The 18,472-nt window shown below is 40.4% G+C and overlaps 1 protein-coding gene across 1 annotated transcript in view; it reads right to left on the reverse strand.

The window, feature by feature from the left end:
• arid5b (AT-rich interaction domain 5B) overlaps window positions 1-15,825 on the reverse strand; it is a 73,643-nt gene extending 57,818 nt beyond the window's left edge. Inside the window, exons 1-3 of the mRNA XM_031840876.1 lie at window positions 15,730-15,825; window positions 15,149-15,403; window positions 4,837-5,071 (exon numbers count right to left, since the gene is read on the reverse strand). Coding sequence (XP_031696736.1) covers window positions 4,837-5,071; window positions 15,149-15,403; window positions 15,730-15,750 — 511 coding nt within the window. The 5' untranslated portion in view covers window positions 15,751-15,825. The remainder of the gene's footprint in view (window positions 1-4,836; window positions 5,072-15,148; window positions 15,404-15,729) is intronic.
• Window positions 15,826-18,472: the final 2,647 nt, after the last annotated feature.

The following is an 18,472-nucleotide window of genomic DNA, read 5'->3' on the forward strand; positions in this document are numbered from 1 at the left end:
ACATAGTAATGACGTAAAATAGCACTGAGAATTGGCTTACAGAATTTCATTAGGTGGAAGGAAAGGGGGTGAAAGAAAAGCACGTGATTGGTTGACGTTTCAACGCGTCTTTGGAGCGCTGAAAAAAGGTGAGACCGGCTGAAATTTGACTTGTAGCGCATCACACCCATCATAAAATGCTAACTGCAAAATTGTTCAACAATATACCGTAGAGAATCAGTATGTAGTATGGAATTAGGACACAGTCAGTTAGGTCAGTTATGGAGGATTATAGGAGGTAAATGCCATAATGTCATTCATTTTATACATACAACTCAAGTACAACTTCAAATACATCACGTCACATTTGACTCTGGACACTGATGTAGCAGCCAGTTTTACTTGTCATTGCAGGGTAAACACAGGTGTTATTAACAACATTAATTATGTCCCTGTTCAATTTAGGTGGGCCACTGTGCCTGTTGGCTCACTGGAATAGCTGTGACACACTGAATAAAATGGGACCGTAATTCCTTTTATCAATTACACCTGTGTGTTTAACCTGCATGTCAGAATGGCCGCTGTGAAAGGGGCCTATTGGATGGAAATCATCAATCAACGCTCACTATTTACAGCTTATTTCATAGAATAAAGAAGCTGCATGAATAACATGCCTTTCCTTGAAAAATGAATAACTGACCTTAACTACCATCCCTAACAGTTTTAATATGCAGCACTGCAGTAGACATATAATATCAGACAGTAATAACTCAGATCATAATATTTTTGTAATTGTATGGTGTTGTTTACTTCAATTTTCAAAAGATGCTGCAGCACAAAAATAGTATTAAAAGTCAAGGGGAGGGGTGACTGCTTTGGTAATACACTGTATATTTTCTCCGCCTGCACGGATACACCGGTTGTTTTCTCAGACAGCCCTGATCCTCAGCGCTGAGGGATGAACCAGCTACTGATGATGCTACAGGTGAAGGCAGGAGTCAGGAACACCATCTATGTTCTTTGAATGCAGGAGTCACAAGCTTTGACCTTGTATAATCCTCCACATCATCTCAATTCACTATCTGCTCACTGGCTTGAATTGAAGAAAGACAAGACCGAAAACCTATTGAGCTATTTTGTGAGCAAGAGCAATCCTTTTGTTTTTGTTTTTTTGAATTTTATTCATTTTATTTTCCTTGTACAGCTCTCTCTGTTTCTTCTGGCTAAAGCCAAGAAACTGTATCAGCAGATACAGCTCGCAGACGCTCGGCCTCGTAGTATACGAGCAGAAACCAATTTCGGCAGGCAGCAATGAAAAAAAAAAAAAAAAAGAATCAGGCCAGTTCTCTGGGGAGAGATAGTGGGGCACAATGTAAACTTCCCTGGCAAGTCATCCCTGGTGGATTGAACAGTAAAAAGAAGCTCTAATGCTCAGTCCAATACAAGATAAACTGAGTGGACGGTTTGCCTTACCTGATTAAGTGAATCACATTACAGATTATGTAAAGACTGCAAAGTACAATACATCACTCTTCATGCACTTGAAGAATTATTCGAGTGATAAGATTATTGGGCTTGGTTTACTGTATGTGGGAAACTACACTGTTTTTAATGTGATTAATGTCCTTTGTGTTACATGCAGGCCACGAGGAGACAGATTGTTTTGTGTTTTTAGCTCATAGAGATCCTTGAAAAACTATACATACTAAAATTAACATTTTGTAAACCATTTTCATCCTTCATCTTGCCGAGAGTTAGATGATACCACTCTCATGTTTGTAAGGTAAATATGAGGCTGCAGCAAGCAGCCGGTTAGCCTAGCACAAAGACTGGAAACAGGGGGAAACAGCTAGCCTGGCTCTGTGGCAACAACACAGTGACAACAAGAGGAAGACGTTACGGAACTCAGCCAAGAAATAGTCCACCACATTTTTTCGAGATTAAACAAACAGGATGTTAATTTGTGAGCTCTAGATTTGATAGGATAGAGCCAAGCTAAAAGTTTCCCCCTATTTACAGTCTTCACGCTAAGCTAAGCTAATTGGTTGCAGGCAATATCATCATATGTGCAGTACAAACATTAGAGTGAGCCCAATGTTCTTGTCTAAATCACGGCAAGAACAGACTGACGCTTTGTTTCTTTAATTTTTCAAATTCTTTTTTTTCTTTCAGTTTTAAAAAGGCGTATGGGAACATTACGTCATTCTCAAGGTCCTCTTATTCCTGGTTTTAAAACACTGCATTTCAAAGCCTGGCGAAAGCTGGAATTTGAATTATCATACCAATCGTCTCTCTGCCTCACAGGTTTTAGAGTCACAGCTGTCGATGCTGCAGGACAGCAGCAAAGGTCACTTGTTTCTCTAATTAATTAATTTACTCTGTGCGGGCCTCTTTGGTTTCACCCTTTATGCATTTCTGAAGACAGAATGGAGCTTTGTTTACTTACCAAACCATATTGCTCTATGTATGCGATGCAGATCAGGGAAAATATAAATGTCATTTGGATATTTCAGACACATTTGTCTTCAGTATTTTTCATATGTTGACTGTGAGACAACAATATATAACAGTGAACTTAATTCACATTGGCAGCGTGCCAGGAAAAGTTAGGATACGCACTGAAAAAAAAAAAAGAGAATGGTTTCCCTCGATAACAATGGCACACTTTATTGCTCTTTAGCTCACAATGTTTTTCTGTGCAGCTTGTGGTATTGCTGCAGTATCCTGTTATGGGGAACAATCCAATTCCTCTGACACAGTTACAGATCAGCCCGAGAATAACAATCAGCAAATATATCATTCAAGCAAAAAGAGCGAGCAGCCACTTCTGTTTATAAATACAATCCAAAAAAAGAGCATATAGCTGTATCATAAAAAGTCAGTTCAGTCAATGAGCCAATATTACACAGAATTACAGACATTCAGCTACAAGATGCTTTCAGAGTACTTTTATATCTGATCTGCTGCTGGGGCATGAATATTTCATTTCGGTAGTCAGCAGGATTGCAGTGGCATATTTCATGTTTCCATGCAAACCCTTGCTCAGAGTAATGATCATTTGCATTTGAAGAATAAGTAATATCTCACACTCTCTCCCAAACTCTCCGCATCGCTCATATTGTTAGACTGTCAACAACCGCCACGCCAAAGTGAACAAACAAACAAATGGATAAGTGAGTGCACACCACTGATTGTCGGTGTGTAGCATGTGTTCACGTGTCCATCTGCGTGTGTGTGCGTGTGTCTGCATGTGTGTGTACGTGTGTGTGCATGCGCGTGTGTCTCTGGTGCCCTGCCAGAGTCTGAGCCCATTCTGCTGAGTGGGCAGATTCTCTGGCGGAGTGTCCCATCGGAGTGACAAGTGCATTTAGAAACAGCCTGATGGAGTCATTAACGGCAGCGCTGCTCATTAGCAACACACGCACACATTCACTCACACACACACACACACACACACACACACACAACCCCTCAGTAGCAATAGCATCATTGTCCGGTCATTACACAGACAATGGATAAATCTATAAAAGCTGGACGAAACAGCACATTTATAGAAAGCCCTGATATGGAACATAATATCATTTAAGAAGCAGGCTGACACATCTATTTGTGAAAGCAAGCAATCACACACACACACACACACACATGCACACACACACACGCAAGCACAAGCAAACTGTATTGATTACTGGAATAACAACAAAGCATCCATTATTGATCCTCTTGTCCTTTTTTGTGTATGAGATTCAAGCAATATCGAGTAATCAAGGGCATTACAGCATCGCATAGAAACACACTACAGCTTCTCTTCCTGGAAGATCAGAAAACAGTCCAGGACTCATCAATAAACCACTCTTTTCTGCAAAAAAAAAAAGGCTCATGTTTTCAAGCCTATAGCAGTTTCACTTCCACAAAGGCTTTAGGCATAAAATGATTATGAAAAATGAATTAATCGAGGATTAAAAAGCTACATTTCTGGCTTAAATCAGCAGGATACATACATATAATCTGACAAGACATGATGGTATTTCATGTTTGCTAAGCTACATTATACCATTATAATCAGTATTAGGCATTACATCACAGCCATGTGAGAGAGAGGCAAATAACTGGGAAGCAGCTTCAAGGGGAACATTATGTTCTTTCTGATTATTAGGCTCAAATGCCAGAGTTTCCTATTTGCATTGGATGAATCATCCACAGAGACATCCAGCTTTATGTTGGGCCTGATTCATAGGAAATGCTGACGTGAGACTCAAAGAGCCCGGTGCAGGAATCAAACAATCACCAACACTTAATGGCACCGTATACATGATGGATACGCCAGACAACCATTCAGACACAAACAGCAATGATCCTTGAAGCCAGAGATACACAGCCAATTACGATCTGAACTGATGTATAAGACAGCGTCGGAGGAGCCGTAGACTGCAGTTTGATGTGACTCAATTATTTAAAAACATTACCAGCTGAATTATGTGATTTTTGCAATGCTGCCTTTGTTGTTGCCGCACTCTAAAAAGAGCTGTTATACTGTAGGATAATAATGCGTTGGCAAACACGCTGCCATTACCTCTATCCTGCCTCTATTAGCGTGATTCTCAGCTCATTATATCGGGAGGAATTCCAACTACACACTGATGAATTACTGCAGTCAAGATAACATTTGTTAAACCAACCAAAGGACAATAAACATAAGCTGATTTATGGTGGAAACGGGACACAAATACAGAAACATTACAGCAGCCCAGAGAAATTGAAAAGTCTGCAGTAACCTTTTGGAATGAAGAAATGCAACAACAACAAAAAATAACCTCAAAAACGGCAAATGAAATTGAGGTTTCTGCTGACGCTCACCAAGCTGTGCCCTCTCCCGTTGGACATCCTTGAAGTTGAGTCCGCTGGTCAGGGTGCTCTCCCGGTAGCGGTGGAGGGCCTCCCGCCTCCCGTTGGTCCCCAGCTCCCGAAGCACAGAGGGTTTGAGAGGCTCGGCCTTCAGACAGTGGGTCCATCCTGAGAAGTCTGGTACCGTCCACTTCACCAAGTCCTCCAGCCGCACAATCACCTTCTCAGACACTGCAATTACCTCGTGCTGAAAGGAAATGGGGAAGAATCCCAATTACAATCAGCGCATATAGGGAGTTCAATGCAACTATGTCAAGGTCATGGATTATTTAATTTTGCCACAATTTTACGACTCTGTTTGAAGCAGTTTTGTTGCACAGACACGTAAATATTTCAAAAACAGCACATCGGCATGAAATCTATTTCGCTCTGTAAATAATTGCACAAACAATTTGGGATTAAAAGAATACACTTTTGAACTTTCTCTACTATATTAGTGCCAACATGCCATTTTGAGCACACATTTCTATATTTGTCCATTTCTTTTCAGCATTTTTTAAACTCACAAAGTGTCCCTGACATTTTCAGTTCCATAAATCCCGCGCTTTAACAAATAAACAGTGAATTTTTACATTAGACTTGACCCTTTGTTACTTAAAAATATTGCTTTCAAATGATTTGTACCTTTTCTCTCATTATAAACAACTTTTGGATACTTTCTTAGTATTTTAAAATATACCAAGTCTCTGAATTTTAGAGCCTTTAATTCAATAAACAATGGGTTAGGTGATGTGTAATGAGTAGTTTTGCTTACAATTATAGCTCTGCTTTGAAGTACAAAACATGTATTTGTCTTATGTATGTTTCTCCATACTTCCAATGAGTACGTAACATTGGGGAAAGAAGTATGCAGAGCCTTTCCTTAACTAGACGTAGAAATACCAGTGTCTAAAAATACCTCCTCTGAATTTAAAATAGAAGTCATTATGAAGAATGGCTCACAAGTGTTATTTTAGTATATTATATTGTTCTTTTTTTGTCACTAAAGAATACATTTTAATGTATCAGAGTTTGTCAATGTGGAATACATTTTTGATACTTAACTTTATATATACTACTGGTTAGAGTAATAGTATACTACTGCATCATACCATATTGTTTCATGTAAAATCTTAATCAGCAAAGTAGGAACTATAAGTGTCAAAAATGCAGTGTCGTAAATAGTACATTAGTTCCCTCTAAAATGCAGAAGTAGAACAAGTATATAGTTGAAAAAATACACAAGTACATTTCTTGAGTAAATGTACTTTGTTACATTCCACCACTGGCAAGTAATGTGGAAGTATAAAATGAACACAATCAGGGTGAAAATAACAGGATTAAAATCAGAAGCTAGTAGAAGTAACTGGACGAACAACAGGACGTCCTTATTTATCAACTAAATTGATGCGTAAGTCGAGTAGCATTACGGCTGTGGATGCACATTAATGTAAGTAAATTACTGCACCATGAATATGGATGATGCGGATGATTGCTGAATTGAATTTATGCCAGCAGTTAAATCAATGTCAACGGGGACGTAGATGTTTTTAGACTTTTTGATTAGCATTTAGGAAGTCAGGCTGCCGATGTTCGCCATGAATGTTGAGATTTTTATGCTTTTAACACAGCGGCTGTGATTACACCTTGACAGTGTAGAGGAGCAGAGGAAATGTAATTTGTTAGAGTGAGAGTGTAATGATTGAACAGGAGAAAGCTGTGAGCCACTGGTCTCCCTGACACACAATAAAACGAATATGACACTGTCAGAAAACTATAAATGGAAATCTATAGCAGTGATGTGCATAGCTGACACTGAGGTAAGCCTAATATAACTGTGGTGCGTTTGTGTACATACTTTATTCTGTTCAGCTGGCTTACTTAATAAGATTTGCTCTCAGTATGTGCTTCAACCTTCTTCTTTTTTTAAGGTTGATTCAACCCCATCTAATAACTCTCATACTTGAAGAACTACAAGACCGATGGAGAAGCATGGAAGCGGAGATGCTTAAATGTGTTTCCATTTGAAGGACTAATGGCTGAAGTGCTTGTTACCGACAGAGTGGAGTAGTGTGCTGGAAGATGGCTATTACAGAAACAGGGAAATCTGGAGGACAGATGTGTACAGGCAGAAATGCAGACACTCCAAGTAGGTCTCTGATGTTTACCTTGGTTATCTCCAATTTACCACGCATCTGTCTGCCTGTACACATTTCCCCTCAAAGAGCCTGTATATTACTGTCATTAAAATAATATTCATTTACTCATTATTGACATGTTTAATCACCGTATGCATGAATGAGGAGAGGGGGAACGCAGTAAAAGCTAAACCTTTACGATCTAATGAATCCAAACTCGGCAGTAAATCCTTCCAATGTGAAGCTTAAAATGTCAAGTTTTTCTGGTCTTTTGGCATTTTAAGCTGCGTTCCCCGTGTTTTGAAAAGTTATTTCAAAGTGTTCCTTTCATTTTGTCGCCATATTATAAAAACAAACACATGAACACATGACTTTTCAGCGTTTCCGATTCTCTCTGAGGGCTCTGTCTATACAATTACCCATATTCAGTTCTCACATCATCTGCAACTACAGGCATATCAAATCCCAACCAGTTGGAGACAGCATTTCCTTATAAAGGAAAAGCCTGCGAGGGATAGCTTGATATAGCTGTGCCTCCCTCACTAAGTAGAAACATCAAACATGGGTTTTCGGTCTTCTTATAATGAGCTGTCTTCAGCTGTCAAGTGGTGGCGGGTGGTTGTAACTGGCTTTCCATGCAATGAAAAACTGACTGCTGTTTCTACCTTCAGAAAAGCAGGCCATTTGAATAATGTAGAGCAACAGTAAATAGCATTCAGCCCGCAGCCAATAAGCACATTGTACTGTATCTCTACAGAATGTGCCACTGTAGTTTGATGCAAACTACTGACGGCACATATAGAGAAACATAACCATGAAATATCTCAGTTGAGTCCATTCGAAACAAAAATAATGTACTGAATGTTTTGCGGCTGATGTATGAGTCAAACAGCAGTACTTCCAAGTAATTCAATAGCACACCAGAGCATACACACAGCAACAGCAAACCGTAAAAACACACAGCCATTCCCTCCATATCAATCAGCTGAATGACATGCTGCCTTGTGCGAGTGTCAACAGATCCTGTTTGGGGACTTGTTCAGCTTGAGAGCAAAACACAACAGGTGAGAGCAATTCAGCAGCTGTCAACACAGTCCAGAATATAATCAGTCTATGAACGGAGCTGCAACAGGCCGCGTCCATTAGCTTTCTTTTACTTCACCCGCAAACTTTGCACTGGCTGAAGTTTGTGGGGTGTGATGAAGCATGTACAGTCAGGAAGCTGCATACTCGCTTGTGGTTAGTCATGATATGTGATTGAGAAATGTTACGGCGGATATTGAATAAGGAAATGTGCTGTGTTTCCATAGAAGGAGTTTGTCAGAACCAGTTATTGAGAAACCATCACAACAGCATTACGACAGCCTGGTTTGCCTCTACAAAATTAAAGAAAAAACAGAAGAATTTCTACAAATAACAAGAAGACAAACTGGCTGTAAACAATGATTGTTTTCTTTACAGTATAATCTCTTATGACTATTATTGATTCAGTGAAAAATTAACCAAAAACACTTCATATTACTTATTTTTGTCCAATCAACAGTCCAAAACGCAAACTATTCAATTTACAATCACATAAAATGACAATTCTATAATTCAATAAGTCAATTGACAGACAATTCATCTGCAACTGTTTTGATAGTCAATAAATCGTTTAAGTTGTATGTTTCTCACTCAAAACTGCCAATAATTCTCTGGTTGCGACTTCTCAAGTGTGAGCATTTGAATTTCTTTGGGTTTTGGACTGTTGGTGTAACAAAACAAGACATTTAAAAGGCATCGACTTGGGCTTCAACTATATGATTGTGGCACAAACATTGAAGAAAATGGAAGCAAATTATTGACAGACTGGTAAATAATCAAAATAATCGTTCTAGCCATACATTTTTGCTCAACAAATGACTTAAATGATCCATCTAATACTATAATTGTTGTCAATTAATTTTCTGTCAAATCAATTAATCGACTAATTCCTTCAGCACTACGACATTGCACAGATTAATCAAACCAGCAGCATTCATCCGTTTTGGGGTTTCAAAGACGTGCTTTAGAGACCTGCTCTTCTGTAAATGCTGCTCATCCACACTGTACTGCCATTTCCAGTTAGGAAGCTGATAGTTAAGCAAAGCGGCAGACACAGCCAGCAGGCCACTTGATAATATAGGTCACGGGACTGCAAGCCCCCAGCCAAGAGGTGACACTCCACATCAGCAACATACCAGACAGCCTGGTGTCATTTCAGTGGCACTTCCTACACAGATGCATTAAGAACACGTACACACTCTGAAATTGAATCACACACTAAACGTCTTAATGTGTTGCCAGAATTGTACCTCGGCTACGTCAATAAACGTGCACATTCACCAACTGCTTGTTTTATGATTGAGTTAAAATGCAAGGTGACACATTAACAGCTGAATGTTACATTCCGTCTCCGTCCTTCTATCAATAATTTATGTTGTTACCGCAGCAGCAGGATATCTCCAAAAACATTACGGAGTGAATTTATTGCTATGACTGCACATAATGGACTGAAAGTGGAGAAAAACAGACTTCTGCTGTGAAACTGTAGATAAGTCTGTTGCAGCAACCCGTGACTCCAGCAATCTCATTGAAATTAAAATCCATATCATTCAATTTATATGGATGCGGCGGTGCACTGGTGGAAAAATGGCATGCGAGGGATATTCCCAATTCTGTATATACGGTGATCCAATTAGAAACAATGCACCCTTAAATATTCCATATCACTCTGAACAATTCCCTGGGAGAAATCCACGCCACTGTGCGCGAACAGTGAGGGAGACATTCCTGACTGTCAGCGTTCTGCGGCGGAGCGTCTCATCGCTCGGACAGGACTTTCAGCTCGGGAGTCAAGGGGTGCACGCTCCTGGTGGGTGGGTGTCTTTCTATACTGTGGGTACACACATTCACACACACACACACACACACACACAGACACAGTGCCCCTGTCATGCTGGGAAGGTTTCAGCCTGCTGCCTCAGAGAGGTCAGCACTGGAATTCCTAAGGCCAAAGGAGATTAGTAATTGAGTAATGGACATGGTGACATGGACAATGAGGAGACAGAGCAGAAGAAGGAGAGGGAACGAAAGAGAGCGCGAGAGAACCAGAATATGAAACACAATATGAGTTCATTATCTATCTCCCCTCCCCGTGACTGACCTTGGCTTCAGTGTCCCAAAACAAACTTATCTAGGAATTAAAAAGGGAGCTCTGGGTGAGCCAGGTACAATTGAATTAGAATATGTTTTTTGAGACTGCCTCAAGACTAGAAACAGTTCAAGGTACAACACTTAAAAAGGTGAGAATCATTGTATATAATGTTCTGCTACTTAATGGATGCAGTTTATTCATATGCATAAACGTTGCTGTAATATCTGCAGGGGTGCTGAACTCATCTTTTATTCACTGATTCCATTAAGAGATTGCGCTCACATGAGCTGGGGTGATATATGAACTTAGCATTCTTTCGCGGTGATAATGACAGGGAAAAAGAGAGAGATAACAGGAGTTTTCAAAGGCTTTCCGAAAGTGGGTGAGGCATCCATCATGTAAGGTGACACCGCAAAAAAGCTGCATCAGCTCCCTTGAATCACAGCAGCTTTGTACTCTTGTATTTTAACAAATGCACACACAAGACAAAAAAAAAAAACTGAATACTTCCACGCCTTTCTGTCGAAAGACACACAAGAGAAATTTGGCTGGAGTGTTAAGCAAAAGCTTCTCATCTGTGGCTGTATTCTCCTCAAAGGTTATAATAACGATCCACTGTAGCTGGGGGCACTGGAGTCATGCATCAAGGCAAATGTTTGCCTGTTCAAGTGGTTAGTCAATGACAAAGTGGAAAAAAACGGGCTAAAGAGCATCAAAAGTCCCTTGACAAACTGGCCACTGCTGTAACATATCATTACTTAGGCGGCAAAGACACAACACAGTGTGGTGAGAAGAATCAGAAGGATTGTGAAGGATGAGAATGACAACTCCTTAACCAAATGGGAAATATTAGTGGGTTTTTTATAGCCTTTGAAGTCCAGGGTATTCAGTTTTAAAGGTTTTAAATTACACTACCCTAAAAAGCTGGCAATAATTTACATGCTATTTCAGCAATGGTGAGGAATTCACTGGAGGGCAGTGTTCAGAGTTAATGACTTGTTCTGCGGCAGGAGGAGGCACATGCACGCAGGCTACACATGCACGCTAAAAGACCCCCCCAACCACCTAAATTCCTGCTATCGTTGCGTGAATGGGGAGATTTGGTATGATGCGCAGACTGGACAAGACATGGTGGCAGTATGGATGTTCTAAAAAAGATCACTGTAAAAGTGCACTATATCACATTTAAACCTGAGTCATTCAGCAGAACGACCTTATCCATCAAAATGCTGGTCGCATATCTAAGCCACTTACACTTAACTCAACTAGCATCCCAGATGCCTGAATTACCCATTCAGGGTTTTTCCCTCAGGAAAAATCAAAGAAGCAGCAAATGAATACAATCTAATTTCCCTACAAGCTGGCTTTCCAAGCACTGAAACACATGCATGGACTACTGCCATGCACTGAAGAAATGGCTCTGGACGCATGCCAAAGTGTTTTCCACAGCAATCAATACTGTCCTAGTGCTGCAGTCCCCAGCCTGTCAGTGTATGTGTGTGTGTATGAATGTGTGTGTGCGTGTGTGCGTGTGTGTGTGAGTGTGTGTGTGTGTGCCAAAGCCTTGTCAGCTAGAGGGACAGAATAGAGGAGAAGAGAGGTCAGATGAAATCAGAGGTGATGATAATAGCACATTAATATAACATGATCCAGAAATATTCTCAGCAGTTGTGAATTCCCATTAAGAGTGCCTTGCTGTATTTGCACTAAAGTGGGATATATAGTAAAAGATAAGCATAAGTAATTAACCGCCTGAAGCAGAGAACACAATAAGTGGGTGTTGTGTGCAGTGAGCTGTTATCTACAACAGCTCTCTCCTGAAATAAGGAGTCCAAAAACAGAAAGTATTGCACACCAGCAGGAGAGGCAGGCGACTTGGAGTGAGAAGAAGTAATGTGTCACTCAATGAGTTTTAAAACACATGTGACTGTTTAGTCAGTGGCAGTTTGCAGGCACACAAATAGAGCAGAGGCCCCAAAAGAGGGTTTGTCATAATGGGTGAGCAACTCGACACAAAGCCTGTTTAAAGAGCAAGCAGAGCTCAACTGGTGGGGGTAAACACTGCTTCTCAGGCTGAGATGCAATGAAAAATAGAGCTTCCTCCACATATGGACATAATAATTAACCCAGAATAAATAAAATACAATAACAAATAAAATAAATAACTAGATTGATTTATACAATTTCTCTGGATCTGTTCACCAACTACTCAGCAAACACATGCCGGGAGTGGCAGGTTTATTCAATGAATCACTATTGCTATTTTCAGCCAAAGCTGACTGCATTTAAAGCTGGCTACATTTAAAAAGGAATTGACCTCCAACCCTGTGACAGAAGAAAAACAAGCACAGTAGGTCATGGGTTGGTTCCTCTTGTCACCGCACAGCACAGCAAAACATGGCGACACAGCGCAGGAGAGGCTGAGAGCAAACAAATACCTGAGAAACAACCAGGAAATCACATCATACCTCGGCGCTGAGAACACAAGTGAATCAGTAATCCAATTCCAGTGAGCTAGTTCAATATAAGGCTACTCTGATGTTTTGAAAAAGTTGTGCCTTTGGGTATTTGTGGGATATTGTGCTTCGGGCTTAAGATAATACCGTATGAGACGTGATCTCACAGAGAAAAGGAGAAACACAGCCCTGGTTGTTTGCATGTCAAATGTTAAACTCTGCTTCTGTTTTATGTGTGAAAATATTCAAAAGTCAAACTAAGAATAAATGTCATGAGGCTCAATGACACCAAGTTGTGGCTTTACCTCATGATGTGCTCTTTTGGCACTGAAACGTTGTGAAAATAGCACACTTCCTGAGAGCTGTATGTTATCAAGTTTATATCTGAGTAGCCATAATTTGAACTTGGTTTTCAGCCTGTCAATTACAGATTCACAGAGTAACTCCGCAGCCATTAATCTGTCTTCATATGCTCCCAGAGTCCTGAAGAAAAATGACTAATGTGAGGTTTATAAACTCCACTTCCCTACATGAACTCCTCTCTAGTGTTTACGTTTAAAAAAAACAAATAATCTTTTCACACATTCATCACTCAGGCGTGCAATTTTAACAGCCAATGAGTTTTAATGTCACATCTTTCTGTGATGCTGGTTTACCCTTCCTGTTTGTTTTCTGGATTATGGGTTGCATCTGTAAACGCTCCTAGCTGACTCACACAGTACAGATTACTGTTATGGGGCAAAGTCAGCGAGAATCTGAATGGGCTCAGTGAAGGTCATAAACTGACTTGAAGTTGTCAGGGCAATTTCCGCTGTGTAATACAGTAAGTAGTCCGATTTGCAGAGAGCAGGAGGCTCGACAAGCCCTTTAATTGAGATCAGCCGGCAGACACCTACACTGCACTCAAAACATATCATCCTCAATTTATAATATTTCATAGTCTGGTGTATTCTATTACTGAAACTTCAAAGCATGTGCATGTGTATCTGGTGCAAGCAGGATTGCGTGCTGTGATGCAAGTTGCTGCATAATTCATGCAGGGAGATAGCTTGTATTCCTTTTATGCTTGTACTCTGCTATTAAATACACAAACTACAGCAGCTGCGTTTCCTCTTGAATCCTTCTGTTTCCTTGAACTCTTTGAGATTTGATTTGTATCGGCACTGCAGCCCTTCTGGTAGTTCATATAATATTTTCCAGATAAACCCAAATGGACTGGAATGTAAGCACTTTGAAATGCAAATAAGTCTTTGGGTAAGGGGCGGAGCTGACATGTCGTTGCGCAACTGTGGCCTTGGAATCGGCGGCGCATGCACTCAAAGTAATTACTAAATAATTGCAGCGTGTTAAAGGCTAAAGCGAGGGGGCTTCAGGAGATGATACCCGTTCATAGAAGAAGTCTGCCACAAAGATGATAGCTTGTCTAAGCGACAGCCCATAAATAGCCACCTTTCTCATGAAAGGGAAATGTGATAGCCACTCTATTACTCAAGAGGAAAGAATGTAAGTAAACCATCAGCGGAAGAGTGGAGTACAAACACGGCTTTGTCCCTCCCTATAAACAATATAACAGCAGCAGAGAATAATTTCCATCCAGCCGCAAGTGATCACAAGCAGAGAGTAGTAATTAAAGTGCTGTAGTCGCTGCTGGAGGAATATCGGAGGGGAAAACAACACAGCATTTGTTTTAACAGCCGATGAGAAGAACCCTCGATATCTGAGTAATGCCATCCAGTGCAACGATGTAATCGGATCACAAGCGCCACATATGGCCACAGTCAATCATAACTATTGCCTTTCTGTGCCAACAACAGCGTAATGTAACGCGGAGGCTTTTTAAGTGCTGCCTCATATGTGAGCTGACAATATCAACATTGTTGAGGATGGAAATGTCCACATGGAAAAAATATGCAAAGCGCGGAGTAGTTAAAAAACGTGTCAGCGCTGGCTGTGTGCTCCGCCACGCTTTATGACTCGCTCTGCCTCTTTCAACATCAGGCAGCATTACAAAATATCAAATAACTATCGTACCGAACGATCTGAGCCGGGTTGACCCCATGCGTACATTACCGTTTCGCAATTTCCGCCCATATGTCAGTATTTGAGACGGTTTACCAAGAAATGAAATGACAGAGCCTAAACGCAGAATTCTTGCGGATTTTCCCCTTTATAACACAATTAACCCCATAGAGCGCAGCAGCAGCCTTATTGAGCGCAGCTGGACAAGTGCATATTCAGCAGTTGACACCACAATAGGCAGATAGGTTAAAGTAAAACTATGGAACAAATACAACAAATAGTAGGTCAATCATTTAGCTGCTCGGGCACATCAATGTCAGTATTGATGCACGGGTTTAAGCGAATGTCTGCCGCCGGAGACCAATCATCCACTGCCAACTCTTAATGCAGAAAAGAGGATGTTTAATAAAATGCTCGCGAACAAGAGAGCGCACAGAGAATAAACACGTTGTAACACCAATGATTCATAATTATCCATTATGAATTAATAGTCCTACCTCTCCATGAATGCCTGTCCGTCCCTGGGGAGTATCCTCGGGTAGAAAATAAAGTTTGGAGCTTGATAAAAGTTGCTTGCTTGTTCTTTCTTCCCAGAGCAGCTGAAGCTCCGCTATGCAAATAGGATCCTCCGGTTTACATCTGACGAAGAAAAAGTCTCCGAGAGACAGAATCCTCGGTTTACCGTCCCGGTTAAATTTAAAGGCTTTATAGAATATATATGGTCCATGTAAACCGCAAGACGAGCCCACCCACTGTAGAGGAATCACAAACAGAGAAATTAATGAATGGATTATCAACTCATTTGGTAAACAAATCGTTTCTAAGTGGACACAAACGTTTTAAACATCCCTGCGTAATTACGCACGTTTGGCAAATATCACATTAGGACATCTCAGTTTCCTGCACATAATTAGAATCATGTAACTATTTTTAATGTTCAACATATGACACAGATGTGGTCATGCTAAAGGCAATGTGGCAAACTTTTGTGGATTAGGCACGTGAGTACGTTTTACAGTAAGTGGTGATTAGCGCAATGCGAAAATAAAATAAATAGACGGTTGATAACAAACGTTACCTTCAGTGAGTTCGGCTCCATCTCGACGTTATGAATTGATTAAACTCAACACGCTCTCCAAACTTGCTGGCTTGAATGGATCGTGAAGGTCCTGCAAGGGACATATTTCTGTAGAGTTTAAAACATCGTGTAAGTCGATTAAGAGTGCTGGAAAAATATGTTTTCTGGTAAAGGTACTGCATGATATACTGTGAAAGTATGTGTATTTATTTATTAAACTACATATATCGCCATTATATTTGGGGCGAATTTCTATTACGCGTAATCACGTGTTCAGACATAAATATTAACATATAATCATACACATAAATAATTTTCAAACATCAGTAGATGTTAGTTGTATTTAAAATACTAAATACCGTTTTGGGGGAATGATCTGCCCATAGAAGCCTAATTTGTGCTCATATACTGCGTTTATGGGCTTTTCTGAGACCTTGTGTCTTCCAGGACTTCTGTAAAAGACGTTCACTATGAAAGCACATTTCTCACAGTAATGACACTGAGGCGCTTGCTGTGGATGCCTTCAAGAAACAATGTTACATGAAAGTTAATAGGGCTATCAAATGATTCCTCAAAAGGCAATGTGGGGACCCGTGAGGTGCCGGCTTTGCTTTGAGCGGACCTTGCGATGCGTTAGAGCACAGGCGCGCGGGTTGGCGTTAATGCTACAAAATAATGGCCTTTTTCGATATTTTGAGGCGAGCATGAAAAGACAAAAATTGGCCGAGTTAGAAAAGCGGGGCGTCACGAGACAGAATTCACGAGGCGGTCCATTATGCAGACATAAATCATCTTAAGACGCTGCGCTGACCTTGTGAAGACAGCGGAATAAATATGACACGGGTTTACACATTTGCACGATCAAAGCCTTTTATATAATTATGTTGATTGATATTGATTAGGCTTCCAACACCTGGGGAACAACAAAATGTATTACAAAACCAATACAAAGCTATGGATTATTAAATACAGCTATGATATTTAGACAAAGTCACACAAACTTCACGGTCTCTATTTACATGTGTGGACTCATTGTCCTTTCAGTCTCCGCTGCTGAATGTGTCAGCTGTATTTTATCGGCTGTCTGGAATAAATAATGTGTTGAGAAGTACCGGCTCCGTCCACAGCGCTGTGCTGTTTCTACGCCGTCATCCACCCTTTGCCCTGCATTTATCCACTACTCAGATCACAGAGCATGCAACAGCGACATAGGCCTACTTCTGACACCAGCTATTTCAAGTACACTATTACGCAATGCGCTTTTTTCCCCCTGAAATGACGAGCAGAGCATACAGGCACATTGATTCACATCCAGTTAAGTGTTTTCCTGTATACCAAACGGACATGTTTTTCTCTTCTGGTGCTGCTGCTGTTATGAATGTCTGTCTGGTCGTTATCTTAAAGACATATAGTGGAATCAAGGCTCATAGATCATGACTTTTACCCCAATGAGGTGCAATAGACCATTATAATACAACATCATACAATATAGAACATTTGAGAGCAGGATCATAATTTCAGTCCTCTAAAATTTAAATTGCACCAGCAGTTTCTCTTCACTGCCCTCTATTCAAAGAACATGATGTATTCATACTAAAACAGCTGAGGCAATGTTCTGTGACGCTTATATATTTTAAGTACAAGTTCAGTGCATCAGTTAGGTTATACAGAGGCTTGTTGTCTTGCAGTGTTGGAATCCTGCAGTGAATCTCATATAAACCGCGACTCTTAAGTGTTATCTCTCCCGATTTCTCTCCCAGCCTTTTCAGTGGCTGAATCAATGGGGTTGCATTGTTAATGGCAGCCACTATAATGAAGTCCCTGGTTAATCAATGGCACCACTAGAGCTCTTATCTGGCAATTGCAAGTGTTTGCTTGTCAACAGCCAGAGCCGAGCACAGCGACTGCAACGTTGTGATGCAGATATTGATGCCAGTTGATGTGAGTGGAGCTTCATGTTGATCAGATCTTTATGGGAAATAAATAAAGACAAAAGGTGTTGGACAAATGTGATGATTCAATGTCAAAATATTAGGAACATCTTCTCAAAAGTGATTGGTAGGTATAGCGCATGCTGCATGTTTAGTGTGAAGTCAAAATGTCTGATCTCTTCTGCTTCTCTTTATCTCGACATGTCTTTGTGATTAGATAAGATTGCATGAAGGACATCAATAAGATATTTTTACATGGTTTAACCTCGCGAGTGAGTTCAAAACATGAAAAGAATGAATGAATTAAAAATAATAAGGGCTCTACATTAGTCTGTAGACAAATAAGTAGCTTGAGGAATACACTGTAAGCCATATTGAACAGTTTAACATTAATTTCGGGCGCACCGGTTACAGCTCAAATCCCCTTCACTAAATCTGAAAGTAACCCTCTTTAAGTCTAGCCACATATGTGGGTTGTGAATCTTGCAGCAGGAGTTTTTTTTTCACTTCAGACTCTGTTTACATTCTCAAGCTGTTTTTCCACTTTTGCAATCACTGCTTGCACAATTGTTTATTAGGGCATTTTGCTGAGTGGCTGAGTGAAATAAAATCACTCACAATACGAATTCTCTTTGTTTCATTTTCAAATCTCTGACGCAAAACTTGTTTGCACCACTAATACAGCTCTGTGTTGACTGCATGTGAGTGAGCAAAGAAGCCTGAACAATCTCCACAATGGAGGCACTAAAAAGGCTTTATTAAGGGAAATAATGTGAGAAACTGGACAAAGACCTGAGGCAGAAACTAGCTTA

This window comes from Anarrhichthys ocellatus, unplaced genomic scaffold (assembly GCF_004355925.1).
Source record: "Anarrhichthys ocellatus isolate YVR2014 unplaced genomic scaffold, GSC_Weel_1.0 scaffold3, whole genome shotgun sequence".
NCBI classification, from domain to species: Eukaryota; Metazoa; Chordata; class Actinopteri; order Perciformes; family Anarhichadidae; genus Anarrhichthys; species Anarrhichthys ocellatus.